This window comes from Typopeltis vanoorti, chromosome 6 (genome assembly GCF_054136105.1).
Source record: "Typopeltis vanoorti isolate ZY-2024b chromosome 6, IOZ_Tvanoo_1.0, whole genome shotgun sequence".
NCBI lineage: Eukaryota > Metazoa > Arthropoda > Arachnida > Uropygi > Thelyphonidae > Typopeltis > Typopeltis vanoorti.
The window spans coordinates 93,829,152-93,848,577 of record NC_143554.1 but is presented as its reverse complement, the minus strand read 5'-3'; the positions used below and the strand labels follow the sequence as shown (position 1 = coordinate 93,848,577).

General features: G+C 36.1%; 1 protein-coding gene across 1 annotated transcript in view; it reads right to left on the bottom strand.

The window, feature by feature from the left end:
• Ubc4 (ubiquitin conjugating enzyme 4) overlaps window positions 1-19,426 on the bottom strand; it is a 141,544-nt gene that overhangs the window by 76,268 nt on the left and 45,850 nt on the right. Inside the window, exon 3 of the mRNA XM_090395034.1 lies at window positions 6,527-6,609. Coding sequence (XP_090251160.1) covers window positions 6,527-6,609 — 83 coding nt within the window. The remainder of the gene's footprint in view (window positions 1-6,526; window positions 6,610-19,426) is intronic.

The window sequence follows — 19,426 nt, the reverse complement described above, 5'->3', positions numbered from 1 at the left end:
AATTTGCCTTTGTTTCTCTTGCTGCTCTTTCAGTATTAGAAATTCAGGCTGTTGCTGAGATTCTGGCAAAATTTTCTCTTTAAGTGTCTGCAATAGCTTTGGGATCAGCAATAACACTTCCATTATGGTCTAAGATAGACCAATTGGCCAATCTCATACATTGGCAGCAGAGTTTTTTATCCTAGAAACTTGGGATTTTAATCCTGCACACAGGCAAATCAGCACGAGAATATACAATATTTTGCACAGAGAAAATTACATTACAACCAACAGCATTATATTAGTTTCATAAGATAGTGTCATACCTGCTTCTATGGGCTTCATTGCCACTGTGTATCATCATATGCTAAATTAATATTCAAGTAGACTAGTTGTGAAGATACTTAATATGCAAACTTTGTTACTTTGTTTGTTAAACTTGAGTAAAGGATTTAAACAAGAGTCTAGCATAATATACTTTGTAACCCAGCAGTAAAATGTTTTACCCCTCGTATTTATGAGAACTGGATGGTTATATAACTTCCTGAATTTAGCTAATAGCAGACAGACAAAAGATTCAATGAAGATAAGTTACTTCAGAGCATATATAAGATGAATAGTAGGAGCCTGATTTGTTTAATTTTCATTAGGGATTTTTTTTTCCCCCTCTGCTGACATATCTCTTGTAGGTGGAGAGATATCACAATGGAGACATTACTTTCAGATCATCCCCAGACATGAGACTGGCTGGTTTTAATCTGAATTTAGCTAATAAGAGACATATGAGAGATTAGCTCAGGGTCTATACAAAATGAACAGCAGGGGTTTGTTTTGTTATACCTCATTGAACAAGGCTCTATTTAAGAGGGTATATAAGATAGTATATAAGATTAGGGGTGAAAATACATGGAAATGTTTTCCCAGGCGGGTTCTGATGTATAATAACTATCTAAGTAAGGCAGTTGGCTGGCCATTTCAATACTGTTCCATGTTTGGGTATGAATATGCATATAAAAACAAAATAAAATAAAAAAAGATGCAAAAGAATAAAGGAGAGGGAATAAAAAGCCATAAGTATGAATTTATGGCTAATCTATATGGTGTGGGAAATCACGTCGCACATACTGGTTGAGTAACAAAGGTGAATATATATTCGTTTGTCATTCTCAGCATGTTACCTGATCTTTACATGTTGAATTGATTTCTTTCAGGTACTCTGGTTTTCTTTCACAAACATCATCTAATCTTGAACACACTTTGTAAGGTAATGGTTTAAATTTTGAATTTAGATTGGTCTGATTTTATTTATTTATTTTGGCTAATTATCAACTTCAGCTATAGTGTGGATGCCAATAAATTTTAAAGGATTAAAATAAATTATAAGTCAACATTTTGAATAATGTAAAATTAATAAATAAAAAACAATTTATCTTTTAAAGTATAAATGTATATATAACTATATAAAACTATTTGTAGAAATTAAATAACACTATATACTGAAGAAATCTGAATGAGCATATAGGGTCCACTAAGATTATTAAAAGTGATAAAATAATGACTGTGCACATTGACAAAATGAGCCACTTGATTAAAACATGTATGATAGTTAATGAAGAACTACAGTACACACACACACACACACACACACACACACACACACACACACACACACACAAGCATGTCATCATCCCTCAATAGGAAAGAATGTGTAAGATGACCATGGCTTATGTACAGCCAAGCAAGAAAAGTTTCCTCTTTCTGAAGTCTGCACAGGTTAGATTGTCAGAGGAGCATTTTTAGCACAGACGGTTTCGACGAAGCTCTCTGGTTGGAAAGACATAACTTCAAATCCTATGTTGAAAGTTTTTTTCACACCCTAAAGGATGTGTGCTTTACATTATAGGATGCTAAGGCAATTGAGGTAAAGTCATTAGCCTCTATATATATATATGTAGTCCAGTCGTGAAGATACTTCACACACAAAACTTTGTTAGCTTACACTTGGATAAAGGATTAAACCAAGAATAGAATTTCTTGGCATCAATAATTCAAATCCCATCTAAGATGTGAAGAACCTTTATATGGGTTTTTCAAATGAAGGTGAGTTAACTGGTTTCATATGGAGGTGGCAGGTTCTACCTCCCCCCCCCCCAGAACATAGGTGTTTCACCTGCAAAACAGGCAAGCCAGTCCGTTTAGCAGCGTGTGCACGCATGCACACACACACAAACAAAATATGCTAGCCTCATAGCCTTACTTCTTTTGGCTGTAAATCCAAATAACAACAACAACAATTAGACACTGTTAGAATTTAATTTCAGGCTGAATCTGGTAGAATATGTAGTTCTTTTCTCTATTCCATGATGTTTACTACTGGGATATATGTAAGGAACAGGAAGATAATGGCAACTTAAGGAATGATACTGACCTTGTTGCAGCATCGGTAGCCTCATTTCTCGATACCAACATGATAGTATCGAGAAATAATGGAGCCTACTTATCTGAAAGAACAAATGTTGGGTCTGGGAGAATAGTGGATGTTGTTGGTCGACCAAATAAGTGCCTAAAAAGAGCTTTTTTTAAACAGTATAAATAATACACCTTTGGTAGCTTTTCAATTTTATACAATTTAATGCAAACTCTATTGTATGCATCTCAACAGTATAGTTGGTACATTTTTTGGGATATGATTATATATTATGATGGCCGGACAAACACTGCAAACCTGACTTCAGACAATGATTTTGAATAGTCTGTAGATAGGTACAAAATCAGAGTATTCCACTCTGTATGTTTGAAAGAGCTGCTAGAAGAGGGAGGAAAAGACAGAATGTTTCACTAATCTGCACAAGAAGAAACTGCTGAGAATGGAATGCAGTTGTGGCATGGTGATAATGCATTTAGTGGCATCCATGCAGTATTGGTTGCCCTGATATCTAGAGCTTGTAATAATGCTTTCATTCACAAACCAAAGGGGCATAAGACAGTCTGAGAGGCATTGTACAAATTTTTCCACCACAGATAAAAAAAAAATAATTGACTGTTGGGATAGTCTGGCACAGATATTATTTTGGTCCCATAAATCCTAGAAGAAGAAAACAGTGTGAAAGATGTTCATCTTTCTTCATCACTTAATCCCAAAACTGACATATAAGAAGTAAAAATTTAGTTTTTCTGTTGAATATGTCATGAGAAGCCAGTTTCTTGCAATTCTCTTAGTTCTAGGTCAAGATGAACAGCACATTTGTGACAAAAATGCACACAAACAGTTTTCTATGATGAAAATCTGAACCAATTTATGAGCACCCAATTTGAAAGATGTCAATGACCCTCACATTATAAAAATGACAAAACTAGTAAAGTTATCCAAATAGTGGGTGACTTTACTAGTTTTAGGAGATATGATTCCATACACAAGATGTCAAAGAACCTATAAACACAGAGTTGTGTCTAGGGTGCAGGTGAAGACTCAGAAGTTTATGGACATTTCTTTTGAAGAGTTGCAGGTTATAGTTGTTTGGAAACACTTCTCGTCATAGGCTGTTCCAGAGGATAGAGATAAATGGAATAAAAGAGGGAAAAAAAAAAAAAGCAAGTCCAGTGTGTTTGCAGTTGCACAGTAAAGGGATGCTGGACAGCTGCTGCTGCTCTTGTATAAACAGGTGCAACAGGAAGGAAAAACGATGGCAGCCAGTTCAGTGGAACAATGACTATTGAAGTACATTTAGAATAGAAACAAAGCTGAAACACTGCATCTGTGAGATAGAGATTGAAGTGCATCAGTAAGACAAGAATCATCTACGAGCTGAATTGCTCTCCTCTGGACAGCATCAAGAAATTTTAAAGAAGTTTTAAGTGCTCCAGCTGAAATGTGTGTAGTATGCTAAGCATCAGCAGATTTAAGACTTGTATACTATACAAGATTATAGTATACTTGTATAGTATACAAGATTTAAGACTTGTATACTATTAAGCATTGAACCGCGCGGTTAGCCTAGTGGCTTTGCGCTTCGCAACCATATGCCTGGGGAAGGAGTGTCCCAGGTTCGATTCCCATTGTAGACGTGAGGAATTTGAGGATCTTCCTCAGGCATAGCCAAGTTAGCCAGTCTTGGGCACGGTCAGTAGGGTTTTTTCTGCCAGTTTATCTGGCGTTTTTCTTCCCGCAAGCAGGCAAACCGGCCTCGTGAACACACGCCTCTACAGTCAAAAAAAAAAAATCTCCCCCCCCCCCCCAGCGGCAGACCAGGCGACGGGTCGGTTGGGGGTAGTACCAACAAGAAGTCGCATCTAAGTAACACGCGGACCCTGCATAGGAAGTGGGAATAACACGTAGAAAAAGAAGAAGATACTATTAAGCATTGGTTGGGTGTAAAAAAACATCATCTTGCAAAAGAGAATGTCTAGCTTTTGGGGGGAGGGGTGCTGAGGAAACTAATGATGTGTGTTTATGCCAGGAGAGGCTTGAGGTGAATGCTAGTCCAAGCAGAGAGAGAGAGAGATCTGATCTTGTCTGGCGATTTGTGTATTATTGAAATTAAAGGAATGTGAGCGGGGATTTCTTTTGCAAGAAGCAAAACTGCATTTTGAACAAGATATTGTCCTCATCCCATTGAAGGATAGTACATAGATTAATGTTTAAGGTACTCTCTACAACTAGTGTTGTAGAGATGATCTTGATGCTTGGAATCTCTGTGCACTACGTGGTTTGTCAAATGGGTAGGATGAATGGAAAGTACTATCATCTGCAAAGCTGTGGATAGGATTAGTAGTGATGAGAGTAAGTCATTTATGCACATGAGAAAGAGGGTAGGTGATAGGACTGAGCCCAGATAACTCCTACATTAGTGTCAAAGCTCGAAAAGAAGGAACCATCAACCATGACATGCAGTGAATGACCAGAGAGGAAGCTCGCAGCTCAATGTTGTGGTGGAGTGGTGGGTGATGTAAGCTAAGGGTCTTGTCAGTTGTGGATCTTGAATGGCAGAATCCATACTGTGTCACTGATTAATTGATGGGCCTCTAGGTAGTGGAGAAGTTGTTACTGATGATCTCCATTTTGGAAAGGGCTGAGGTGATGGCAATTGGTCAGTAGTTTGATGGTAGGCTTCTATCTCCCTATTTTTAATAGACTAGATATGTGATTGCTTCCACATGATGGGATAAATACCAACTATGTATAATAGGTTGTATAGATAATACAGAACTGTGTTACCTCTGGAGTACAATATTTCAGAACAAATGGAGAGATGCCATTGAGACCAGGAGACTTTTCAGTATCCAAGTTATTTAGTAATTTTCTGATGTCTTTTTGTTGAAAAATTACAGGAGGAATGCAGTGCTCGGATTCTGGTATGGTAGATTATTTCTCTTGATCATCAATGCAGGAGATTGAGGATCATTCCTGGCAGCTGACTAACAGTGTGGTCAGTATGAAGTGAAGTCAAGGCAGTACAACTCGTCATTCCTGGAATATGATCAATAAACAAGAAAGATGCAAGTTCTTCTCACAGCATGTAGGGAATATATGAAGGATATGAGCTACTGTTAGATGTGAATGTATTTTCAGTTAATATATTCATAAAGAGAGAGAGAGAGATGCCAGATATTTAGGAATAAGCGCTGCTTGGACTCCCTAGTGCTATAATGATAATATTTGGTTAAAAATTTAATACCTTAGTATCAGCTTAAATTAAAAAATTTAAATTTTAATAATGAAAAAATTAATTTAATTTAAAATTAATATACTTTTATATTAAAATTAATATACATTTCAATATACTGGAATGATGAAATGTGCACTTTTTTTAAAAAAAAAGTATACCAATATTTTTATGGAAAAAAATTGAAACTAGTGAAACAGAGTTAATAATAAGTACTTATTTTTACAATTTAGGTAAATGTGATATGTTATTACTTATCTATACCAACATTATGAAGAAAATGCAATAATTTTTTTGAGCCACACACATAAATGAATCCTAGAATCAACTTTTGATCTTCTAGTTCCAAATTTTTAATATAATATTTGACTGAATTAAAAAAAGGCAAGTGATATTAAAAATTTATTGACCTGGATGGCAAAGTGGACAGAACGTCCACTCTACAACCAGGCTGTGGATTGAAATCCTACCACAGAAATGGATGTTTGTGAATGTCTTTTGGTAGTATATGAATTTCATTACCTGGAGAGAGAGACCATCACCACCAGACTATATTGAAAATCTGAAGCGGCTTATAAAAGTTTCAGGTCTGATCTTTTGATCAGGGCTTCCAATTTATGTAACTCTTAACCAATCTGCAGTACTAACATAATAGAGTTTATAATCTTGTGTGATCAGAATTTACATTAAAAATAAATAAATAAAAATTATATAAGAACCATCAGAAATTATGGTGTACAACATTATGAATATTCTATACAACAAATAATTCCAAAAATGGTTTCTTCATATTCTTTGTATATCACTTTAACTGTACAATTATACCTGAAAATTTATTACTTACAAAAAGAACAAAATAATACAGGAAATGAAACAAGACTTACCACTGATCTTTCAAAATATCCAAACAAATAGCTCCTGTTACAGAACTTATATTAGGATGCCAGATTTTGGTAATAAATTTCACCTGAAGTGAATAAAAAAAAATGAGTTGTGCTAATAAGCTTTTCTTTTTGTCCAATATAATACATATGATCCACCCTTTCTCACATTCTTCTCTAACTTTAATTACTAAGATTTGTGAGGAACACAAAGTTCTTAAAAATAAATTAGTCAAGTCCATTAACTCTACACTAATTCGTGTGTGTGTGAGAGAGAGATGGTGATGGTATATACTTAGCAGTAGCTAATTTTTTAAATGGACTTTTTTCACACAATTCTTAAAACTTTTGACATAGATTATAACTAAAAAGTACTCGATAATAAAAATGTTATACATGAATTCACAGAAGTTAACCAAAATGATTGTTGTGTCATTCAAATCATCCCAAAAGTGAGCTGCAGCTAACTAAGAATGTCAAGATTAATCTTGGCATTCCTAGCTGTAATTCCAATTTTACTTTACAATCTTTAACAATTTAAATAATGATAGTTATTGTTTATATCACACTTACAAACAAATTGCTGTTCTCTCTCTGAAGTTTTTTTTTTTTTTTTTTTTTTTTTTTTTTTTCCCCTACAACAGATTTCTTTAATAACTTCATTATTCATCATATCAATTCCAGGTTTATTACAAAATTTACAGTTAAGGATAAATTTAGTTAAATTATGCAAGATAGCCCTGTGTTATCCATTTTGCATTAGTCTCATTTTCTGTAAATAATGTATTGAGTTGTATTAAACAGACGTATTCTTAATTCTCTTATCATATCCTCAAAGGCAGCTTTTGTGAAATTTCACCCACAATGCCTTCTAATTATCATTTCTTCTTTTAGTAAATTTCCCTTTCAAAGTCAAAGAATTACTATCACAGAGAGGATTTTCTAAGTAATATGAACATCACAATTTCTCTGATGTCATGAAATCCAAGACCTATCCTTTATTGCAGATTCATGTACAAGTTAAAGGTCCAGCAAAAGCTTTAAGCTAAGATGTAAGACTTATAGGTCAAAGATGCTGTAACTTATTCAAAAACATGCATGAGGAAGAAGGGCTCTCAAATGGAGGTCTTATAGAGTTAAAAGTTTGGAAAGTTTCAGAACAAGAAAAAAAGAAAATTAAAAAAAAAGCATTGCCAGTAGAAAAAAACTGGCAGAGGCATTTCCTCTGTTAATAATGAAATTTGGTTACTTGTGGAAATGGATACCAACATGGAGAGATTTAGCAAAATAGGCAAGAATGACACAAGCTGCAATTATCTGCTGCAAAAAAATTTATGCAGAAAAGAGAAGTCAAACTGTGGCAACTGAGTTGGATGTATTGTACACATTTAAAAACCTTACTTCTGCTCATCTCGGCCCCCATAAGATGAGCATAGATATTGCACAAGTTATGCATCTGGTGAACCACACTTGGAAGTAACTAGAGAATAACACATATGTCACAGTAAATAACTTTTTTATTATGTAAATATTCCATCTTATGTATCACAAGATACATAAGGCATTCAGTACAATTATCGAACAATAGAAACTGAATTAAAAAAACAGTAGCATGCATGCTTAAATTAAATTAGAATCCCTGTACATATACTGGTTGTTCATTGTTTAAAACTAATGGGCTGAAATAGAACTAATTAAATTAAATTAAAATATAACAGATAAATTTATTTAATACAATTCTGAATAACAATTTCCCAAACTTTTGGAATAGTTTAACAGTCATTCCAATTAAGATTAGGTCTTAAATTGAAAGCCAAATGGCTATTTTTCTGGCATCCTTAATAATAATTAAGAATGCCAGAAAATAGTCGTTTGGTTTTCAATTTATGTTATAATATACAAACACACCTTTATGGCATTCGTATACTAAAGGTATGTAAGTTCTTTGCACTTAAACCTTGTTATCTTCCAGGTCTACCTACTCACTGATGAGACCTCAAAAAAGGTTGAAACTGGTCTGGGTAGTGACCTCTCCTCATAACGTAATTACAGTATTACATCCCCTAGGAGCTGTGTTTTTACATTATGAGAAAATATCAAGATAGCGAGGGATCTTGCTCCACCTTTGCTTCGAGTTGCCTTGGTGTTATCAAGTGGTCATTTACACTTGGATTCGCTGATAGTTTTTCGGTATATATGAAACTCATAGATTCGTAGTTCTCGATCTTAGAGTTTTGCTTACTGGCAGTTGAACAACAAGGGATTTGTATCCCCTTAATTATAATTAAGATTAGGTCTATGAAGTAAGGCTTCAGCACTTTCTTTATATGAACGTTCATGTTTATATATGGATCTATGTAGCAACTTAGCATTTAGCCATTGGATCAATTTTTAATTCCACATTGTGCAAGATCCAATGGTAAAATGCTACATACTCTGCAAACATGCAAGAAAACATGAACTATAAATGTACAGTCACTTTACATCAATGTCAACTGCCTTCCATCCCAAGGCACGCTCATCACACATCTTCCAAATGATTTGCTATTTTTTTTATTTTTTATTTGTGTGTTCATTAGGAAACTTATACGTAATGAAGGTACTTACATAAGCAATAACACCATCACTCATCCTAACAGTAAGGGATCTTCAAAATACAGAGAGCAAGAGCTATTCGTTCTAATGACAGAGACCCTGTCACAAAAAATTTTCACATTTGACGTCTGTAGATGCCGTATGGTCACTGCCGTACCTCACATGGTTTTGGCAATGTCAAAACCATGTGAGGTACAGTTAGGTTAGTACAGTCTTCTGCTAGAATAGTGGTAGGGTCACAGATCCCCTTTCCACACAAAGTTTGTAGGACAATCACAAACGTCCATGCCCACAGCGGGATTTGAACCCGCAGCCACTTGGCTGGAGAGCGGACAAGCTAACCACTCCCTGTCACAGAACTCAGTTAATTTTGCCACACCTTTTTCTTAGTCAATGGCTACAAACCCTGTAAAAACAAGCAAAATCTGCATATCCCTAATCCCTCTCCCACCTGACTCACATGATAACAATAAACTATTTTCCATCCTTTACATCCAGGATGCATCTGAAAAGATAGCTGAAGTTCTTTACAAGTCAGGAATGGCAGACTAGACTCTGAATACACAGAATTAAATAGAAGATCATCAAAAGTCAGAGAGACTGTCTTTACAATCAACACTGGTTATGAGGCTTCTCTACCTCAGAAAGTATGGTGCGGTCTGTGCAGGTCACACAACTATCTGTTGAATGTTCTGTGTTCAGTGCTCCAAAGATGCCGATTTGACATCCAGTGAAATATTAGCAACTTCACATATATAGTGATCGCTCATTGATGTTCAAATAACTAAAATCTACAATTAACCAACTCTTGAATGGATTAGTGTATTAATATTGACTGACTGCTGGTATACTGCAGCATGTAAATATGCTGTTAATTAACTAACCTTTCAAATTCATTTCCATTAGCATACACCTCAGAATTTTGTCATTTCTTTGTAAACAGCTTTATTCAGATCATTTATACTATCTCCAGGCAAACATGATCTATCTACCTTATATAACTGATCTTATATAAAATATTCCCAACCTCTGTTCACCATATATCCTAAATCCAGCACTGCTAGATTATGTGTTACATTCTAACATGCAGTCAAGCAATGGATTCTGATTTTAAAATCTCTCTCTACATCAGATTCATCCAATAAAATGCTGCTATTTTCACCTAAAATTATCTATACCTGATTTGTCATTTTTATCCCAGAACCCTTTATCCTCAACTTGGACACTGAAAAATGTCCACCACATTTAAGTGATATGCCATCAGCTAATATGATATCTAAATAACCTTCAGTGACTTACCCCAGATGCACTTGTACATGGCATCATTCAAGACTTATGTACTATCTGTAGAATTTGCTTTAATCTGACTACTTCTAAGCAGTGCTTACAAATAAACCTAATGTTACCTTCTTCACACCTCACATGGTCCAGCATAACTTCATATGACAATTATAACACACAGTCAGAACTTCCAACTCAAATTCCATTCTTTGGAATTAAATGCATCAATTTTTTATGTTTTCTATCTACAGAAATAAAATTTTACAGACTCTGATCCTAATATACATACTATACTGTTTACAAACCACTTCCTAGATTTAATTAATCTAAAGTAATCCTACTTTATGTGTAATTCAAAGCTGTACAATGCAATGTAATGCAATACATATATTTAAAATTATAGAGTTTAGAGAACTCCCTTCTACCCACCTCTTGATACATGCTTTTTAGCTACTTTTTCAGTGAGCTAATTATATGCATGATTAAAGCATAAAAAATAATGAAATCTGCTCTTTCTATATTCATTATTCAAAGACAAGTTTTATACAGAACTTAATACCAGGCTGATATGATTCTGCCAAGGTAGCAAAACTGATATTCTTCTGCAACATGGCAAACATCTCATAAGGACCAAACTCCCCCCCCCCCCTCCTTTCATGGGGAAAGCAGTAAAGGTTCTACAAGCCAGACTCTACACAACAGATGAACTGTGGAAATAAGCTTTTTAGTTGTGCTTTGAAAGGGAGAGGTTCTATAGGGTTTTTTCTTATCAACCTGCTATCTAAAAGCAAGCAAGCTTATAGATAATTATGTCTTATGTGGGCAAGAGGTTAAGGGGAAAATCAGCAATCTATTAACGTGTTTTCTTGAACAGCAGGAAAGAGTTCCAAAGAACAGAAATCGAGATAGAATGAAAGAAGAAGAAAAGAAAATGGTTTGCTAGATTCAAGCCCTATAGTAAACAGATGTTGGCCAGTAATTACTCATTCTTCTTACAGACTTGGAATTAAGTGTAGAAATCATGATGGCAGTTTTCAGCAGAGGGTACATGGGTTGAGAGACAGTTGGGTTATGTAATGATCATCAGAAAACTGATTTATTCGAAGTATAAGACAGGATATACTTCTTGCGTATATGCCTTTTAAACTCGTCAACTAGGCATTTAGATTCCATGAATAACAAACAAGATAATGGATGTGGAGAGTGACTGACTGACTGACAGGTATCAGCAAATGATGTATGGAGTTGAAGAAAATGAGGATGACCAATAGGGTGGTACCACAGGTTTCTATGCTTGAACAACTCTAACTTGTATATTAACAACATCAGGGATGGCTGGAGGAGGGAACATCCAGACAGAGGAATATATGCAATGGCACAAAGAAATATCATCTCCTCTTCTCCTTTTTATCAAACCTTGAAGACCACATTCTTCATTCTACCTTCATATGCAAAATCTTGAATATCTGGTGATATCTGATACTGATTCTGTATGCAAATGTTAATGAGCTGTTTTTCAGTTTCATGTTTACTAAGTGCAAAGTTATTCATTTTATTATATGAATATTATATTACATGAATTTGCTCCAAGCATATGAAGAAGCTAGAAGCTTCTTTAACTGCTTAGAGCAAAATTGCTGATAAAATTACTGAGTGCTGGCTTAGATGGTATGGATCAACCTTTGCATGATGTAGAAGGTAATGGAAGTATGTACAGAACCAAGGGGATGTGGCAGATCCTATTTGCCATGGATATCCCTTATAAAAAAAAGACCTCCAAACTGCCCAGTTGGGGACATCAAATATCCTGGCAATTATGGACTAGGAGAGCTAACCCCAAGTGAAATGGGTTAATGGCAAGGACAAAGAAGTTTAAGAGCTAGAGACCACACTGTTATGGTGGTTCAGGCCCTACAAGGGTTTGATAATCTATACTCTCCTCGTCTTCATGGAATCCAGATGACTATATATGGACACACAAGAAAGGTCAGTAATAGGTAACTAAGATTTTGCATGTGAAGACAGAAAGAAAGAATATGGTCTTCAAGCTTAGAGAAAAAGTAGGGGAGATAATGATAGAAAATATAGGTCTGGCAACTCAGAGTAATTATTATTATTATACAGGTTTTATTATTTCCCCTTAAACTCATCGCAGGAAACCCAAACTAACCATCCTACCTCTGCTTAATGGGAACTTATAACTACCTCTGGCAATTAGTTTTGCTCATTCACCACTCTGAATCATAAAATTTAGTCTGCATATCCTTATTAATCATCCTCTAACAAAACTTTCCAGAGTGACCCCACCATTGTTCTTTCCCTACTTATCATGTACTGAAAAAATTCTTTTGTATCAATCTCATGGAATTCCTTTAGTAACTCATAAGTTTCTGCCACATCTCCTTTCTTCAGCCTGTCAACTAAACTCTGCAACCCACAGATCTTCAATCTAAGCTCAAGTGGGAGTATTTCACAGATATGTCACCAGCTTGGATACTCATTTCTGGATTATCTCCTGATCTCCAAGATATCCAGGTGACCAAATGTACACAATAGTCAAGATGGAGCCACATAGCATTGTTGTTTTAGCAAATACTTGTGTCATAAAATTTCACAAATTAACAAAATAGCAAAAGGAAAAGAGTGAGTAATACATTTAGTAGCCATATATTTCAACCTGAAAATTACAGATCTTCATCAGTGGCATTAGGCAGTTTAAAGTAGGACACGAACAATAAATTATTTAAAATAGCAAGAGCTGCATGATGTTATACACAGAATAACGTAAATGAATAACAGAGGAAACACGGTATTATTATTTTTAAAAAAATGCCTTTCCACTAGATATAGTCATATTATTTAACCAAAGTCGAATAATGACTTTTGTCATTCACTCAGGTCATTTGCTTTGTCAGAACAGAATCTATAAACAAGTTGAACAGAACACTATGGGGAGTCCCTCTCTCTCTCTCTCTGCTCTTGCCAACTTTTATGTAGAAAATCTAGAAGAATCACATTCATACACCCTCAATCTTTGTTTTGGTATGTTATGTAGATGATGTCTTTGTGATCTGCCCCCCCCCCCCCGCAAAATGAAGATACATTGCCCGTATTTCTCGAAAACAAACAATCTACATCCACAAATTAATTTTACAATAAAAATAGAAAAAGGAAACAAACTAGATTTCCTAGACATCTAACATTCACTGCTCATCAGAACTAATTGCTTCTGTTTATCAAATCCTACCTTTACTGGATTCTATACTCAACAGCAACCTGCTACAAAACATATATCAGAAATTCCATCCTTCTCAGAAGACTGGAATTATGAAAATTCTATTATACTGTGCTCACATTATATTCTTTAAACTGCAACTTCTGGATATCAAATGGTATATGCATTTCAATGGCTTCTCAGAGCAGACCACACAATATTTCTGATTCCTATAAGTCAACAAATAACAATTAAACAATACAAAGCGTTCCTATCTCATACATTTCTGGCATCGCCATCATGGACCAATCTCTAGAGTCCTTAAAAAGTATAATCTAGTGGCTATTCATTTCTTTCAACAAACCATAACAGTTCCCATCTTCTAAATATAAATGATCCCCTCTTGCTCTTCCTAGTGTCTACGAAGTTCTGTGTGACTGTCACAAATGTAAGAACACAAATCTTAAAACTTTAACAGGAAATCTAAAAAAAATATTGCTTTGCACAACATTGAAATTATACCAACCACAATATTCTATGGTCTGAAACACATTTATTCCATTGTTGCTGCCATAAGTTCAAACATTTATTTAAAGAAGGTGCTGATGCTTTACTCTGTCTAAACTTCAAAGATGAGTCTTATTCTAATCTCACATCTTTACTTATTTTTTTTTAAACAATAATGTTTAGGTTACCGAGAAGGCGAGGTCAGAGTCGGAAGCATCTGCAGTGGAAGAGAAGAAGAAGATGAGTTTTAATTATTTAGTATAGTTAAATATAGTTTATACTTACAGTATTGCATAGGTAAATTAGCTTACAGTAGAGCATATAACACTGTATAGTAAAGTGTTTAGTTGTTGTAGTTCCTCAGCATTATTTGAATGATGGCAGCAGCTGCAGCTCCAATTACAAATGGCATGTCATTAAGTCCTCCCCCATTTAAGGACTATATTTTGCATAACATACTACAGGATTTTGTGGCATGCAGTGCTTGTGGTATGTCTGAATCCCAGCAGTTGGATATGTGGCAGGTGAGAGAAGGGGAGTGCATATATGCGCAAAATGCAGGCAATGGGAAGAACTTAGTGAGTTAGATATTACGATAACCAACCTCGTTGCATCAGGGGCAGGAGAATCTCAATCTAGAGAGATGAGTAGTGTGATAGAGGGTGAGAATAACAAGTGAAATATGAATGAAAAAAAAAATAAGAGTAGGGAGTGTGGGAGGCTTGAATGATTGCGAAGTTTTTGGATATGGTCTTGATTGGGAGGATGAATGGCGAGCAAGAGTGATTAACTTGCAGAGAGAGAGAGATGAGCTGAAAGAGAAGGGTGGAATGTCTCGGGAATGAGATGAGATTAGGCGAATGGAAGAGATGAATGCAAGGTGAATCAGAGTAGGAGTGAGAGAGTTATGGAAAAGATAGAAGAGGAGAGAACAGAAACAATAGAAGAGAGGGAATGATAGAGTGTTATGGAAACGATAGAAGAGAACAGAAACAATAGAAGAGAGAGAAGGATAGAGAGTGTTATGGAAATGATAGAAGAGGAAAGAATGGAAATAGCAGATGAGAGAATGGAAACAGTTGGAGAGAGTGAGAGAGAAGAATGAGAAGAATATGTGGGAGTGCTGGAAAGTGATGCCAGGACAGCAGATAAGTAGGGGAACACAGAGAGAAAGGATTAGAGAGAGAGAGGGAGGGAAAGAATGCAGTTGAGCAATCAAGGAACAGAGTGGTAAGAGGTGTGATGTATGGAGACTCGATGATCCATGGTATGCAAGATAGGATGCCAGAGGAGTGCCTGCCTGGAGGAACGATAGAAAGTCTGGCTATGTCAATTAAGCATAGTGAAAGGGTGGATGAGATGATTGTGATGGTGGGCACGAATGACTTGAGAGGCATTGTAAATCGGGTGGCAAAAGATCTGAGATTCATGCTTGAGGTTGTACAAAAGAAAATGCAGACAGGAAAGATAGTGTGTGTGTGTGTTACCCAAGTATGATAATGACGAACTGAGCAGAAAAACAATAATAATGAATATTATAATAGAATATGTCAGAAGAGAGGATTGGAATGTGTGGATGCTTGGAGGGCATTTGAGGACAGAAAGGAACTGTATGCGAGAAACCACTTGTATTTGAATGATGTAGGCATCTGGAGAGATTGCTGTTTTCAATGAGTCAGTGTGGCAATGCAGAGAGCCTAGAATTCCCAGGGTGGATGGTAGCAGAGGTGGCCTCTTGTGGGAATGGGTGCCTGGGGGAAGGGGAACAACATCAATTAACAATGAGTCCAGTGGAATCTGGAGAGGATAATGATAGGTACAGAAGCAGTGAGATTTTTATGCTTTATACTAATGTCAGGAGTATCCGGAATAAAGGAGATAAATTAATGGTGCTGATAGCATCAGCCTGGCCAAAGATTATTGGGATCTTTGAGACATGGTTGACACAAGATGATATAATAACAGGAATAGAAGTAGCAGGGTACAGCATTTTTCAGCAGGACAGGAAGCAAAAATGTGATGGTACTGCTTATGATAAGTGATGACTTGTGTCCTTTAAGAGTGGAGGATTTGGAAGGCAGTGATACTAATGGTTTGAAAGCATATGGTGTGAGGTAGGGGTGGGCAAGACAGGATATTCAGTGGGGTGTTGCTGCAAGTCAAGGAGCACAGAGGGTGGGGAGCAGGATATGTTTAAACAGTTGAGCTTGGCAAATGCAAGAAGAATCATTGTTATGGGAGATTTTAACTACAGCAGTATAAGTTGGGAAGAGGGAAATGCATGTAATAATAGGGGAATGGAATTTCTAGAATTCTTGAGGGACAAATGTCTTAGGCAACATGATAATAGAGGGAACAAGAGGTTCAAGAGTTTTGGATATGGTTATATCATCAGAAGAGCTGATAATAACTGAGATGACATCCCCCCCCCAGTTGGAGAGAGTGACCATGTGGTTTTGACTTGGAAAATGAATGGACGTTGCAGGAACATCAAAGAAAAGGGAACATATGTGGAATTATAAGGCAGGTGATTAAAGTCTTAGATATCAACTTGGGGCAGTTCCATGGAGGGTGGAAATGGAAGGCCAGGTTATCATTAGTGCTTGGGAAATTGTGAAGGAATATTTGTTAGCAGCAATAGTAAGCTGTATTCCACGAGTGAAGAAGAGAACACAATTTGGTGTAAAGTTGATGACAAACAATATCAAACAGGAACTGCAGGTGAAAAAGAGATATGGAAGAGATATAAGGAGGGGGGTGGAGAGCAGATGCATGAAGAATATAAGACTCAGACCAAGAGGGTGACTAGTATGGTGATAAAAGCAAAACTGGAATATGAGAAGAAATTGGCACTAAGATCTAAAGAAAATCCTAGGGAATTTTTTAGCTATGTGGCTAGTAGGAGAAATTATTGTGGAAGAATGACATTGTGTGATAAAAATGGAAATAGAGTGACTTATGCAGAGGACATAGTTGTTCAATGAACATTTTATTGGAATTCTTGTAGGAATATTTCTTTGGAATATTTCATCCTGGAGAAGTAGGTTTTAATACTAGAGGAATAGGGCAGATTCAATGTTTAGAGGTGCAAGAGGAGAGTGTTTCAAATACTTGTGTAAACGAATATTTCCCCCCCTGCCTATATATGTAATATCTCTTTATCTTAAGTGTCTATTTTTTTTCTATCCCTTATATACCGTTATTCTTAAAATATTTATCTTTATACTTTATTCTAATTCGCTGTAATAAGTCGCGCTTTCTCTCTCGTAACCTATCTCGTTTACTCTACTGCGTACTATGTTTATCTACCCTTCGCACTACAAGTCTTATGCCTAAGATACTAGAAAATTTATTTAATTTAGACTGTGCCACTAATATTATTTAATTAGCATAAAACTCAATAATACGGCCAGTAGATTTCTCTCTCTCTCTCTAACACAAATTCCTTCAATAAAACTTTACACAAACAGTTGTAGTCTATTCTTTTACTTAACTTTATGCTTCAGCTATCTCACTTAGTTTCCTGCTCACAAGTCCGATTTATTTAGGAACAGTGCAGTTGCAAAAATAAACAATCATGCAGCACTCCTTTAACAAAAAAATCAAAACACATTTTATTTACATTACTATGAAATATACATGAATTAAACAATAGGGAGATTGCTTTCTCTATCCATCTATAAAAATTCTTTAGCACAAATTAGAATATTTTTACTTCAACATTAATTAATCTCTTTAACCTATTAACGCTCTGCTTACAAATTCAACTTATTAAACTCCGAGTTTACTTGTAAAGAGATTAGAGTTATTTTTACAAATTTGATATCAATTTCCAACATGCCAATTGACGCTCTTAAGGACACTTCTTATCACTATTAAACAAAAATCTTAAACGTCCTTCTATAACAACTATAAGAGGGAATATACAAAAGTGTGTAACTTACAAAGGCTCTGTATCGCACATTCAGTCAAAAGTCTTTCCCTAAAAGTTCTATGGCAATTCTTTCATCTCAGATCTCGAGATGAAAGAATTGCCTTCCATCAGGAAATTTGACTTCAGTAGTATCTCATCAGAAAAATAGTGGGCTGTAAACGGTGACCTGTGGTACTCATACAGCTGTGGCAAAATGTTCTCCCACGGCAAAAAGAAAAACTTCCGAGCGAAGCTGCTTCGGGTAATTTACATCGCCTTTTCTCCTCTGCTTTGGCTCGCCGAAAATGCCTGAACTGCCGTCTCAAGTAGCTTAAACGCCCGCATCTAAGAAACTGTAATTGCAGCCAAATGTCAACCAGGATCCCTCTCTGGCCTGGAAGCTTTTCTCCAGCAATTGAAACTTCTCCTTTCGGCAACTTGAAGCTCTCTCTCTCTCTAGACTAGAACCGGGAAGTTCCTCTCTGGCAACTGCTGGAAGCGAGGAGCTCTGTCTGCGGCCTCTGGAAACCCTCTCTCTCTCCCCTAGACGTAGTCTCTCTCTCTAGCAACATCTCGAACCGGGAAGCTCCCTATGCTTGGCTCTGTCCCTTTTTATTATGCCTTCTCTGAGACCTCACACAAAGTTTGTAACCCCCCCCCTCCCCCCAAAGAACTCGGCATGAGCTTTCATCATCTTTGAAGTTCAGCCTGCTTTCTGTTCTCCTCCACTTTCTTTTGATTGTAAGTTGCCAGCCATCAGAAAGTTGTTCGAACCTTTCTGACTGACTTCAGAGGTGTTTACGTGCAGAGCTTGTAAGTCTTTCACATACAAAATTTCATAAACAACCTTTCTTATGCCACCATGTAGATCTATTACATACAGCTCCAGTGGCAAAACATTACCTTTGTTTTTAACACTCAAAATATTCTTATTAAAGAAGTATATATACAGTTGATTTCTAAAGAGTTATTTACAATAATATCTAATACAAAATATACAGAGACAAACAAGGTTATTTTTACAATATTCTTATGGGACTTGACCTATGTAAAAATCGATGCAACGTGCTTTAGAATATTTAAGCTACAATCGAGTTTTTATACTTGTACTCTGGATGTCAGTAAAGCTGTGGGACTGGATGGTATTTCACCATGAGTTTTGAGAGAATGTGCTAAAGAACTGATAGCTCCACTGACCTTGCTCTTCAATGAAAGTCTGGCTACGAGAAAAGTGCCCAGGGAATGGAAGGAAGGTAAGATAGTGCCATTGCATAAGGGCAGTAGCACACTGGAAGTGTCTAATTATAGACCAGTTTGTGTGTCATCAGTAGATGTTAAGGTCTTGGAGAAATTAGTGAGAGACCATATACAGCATTGGGCAGAAGATGAGGGT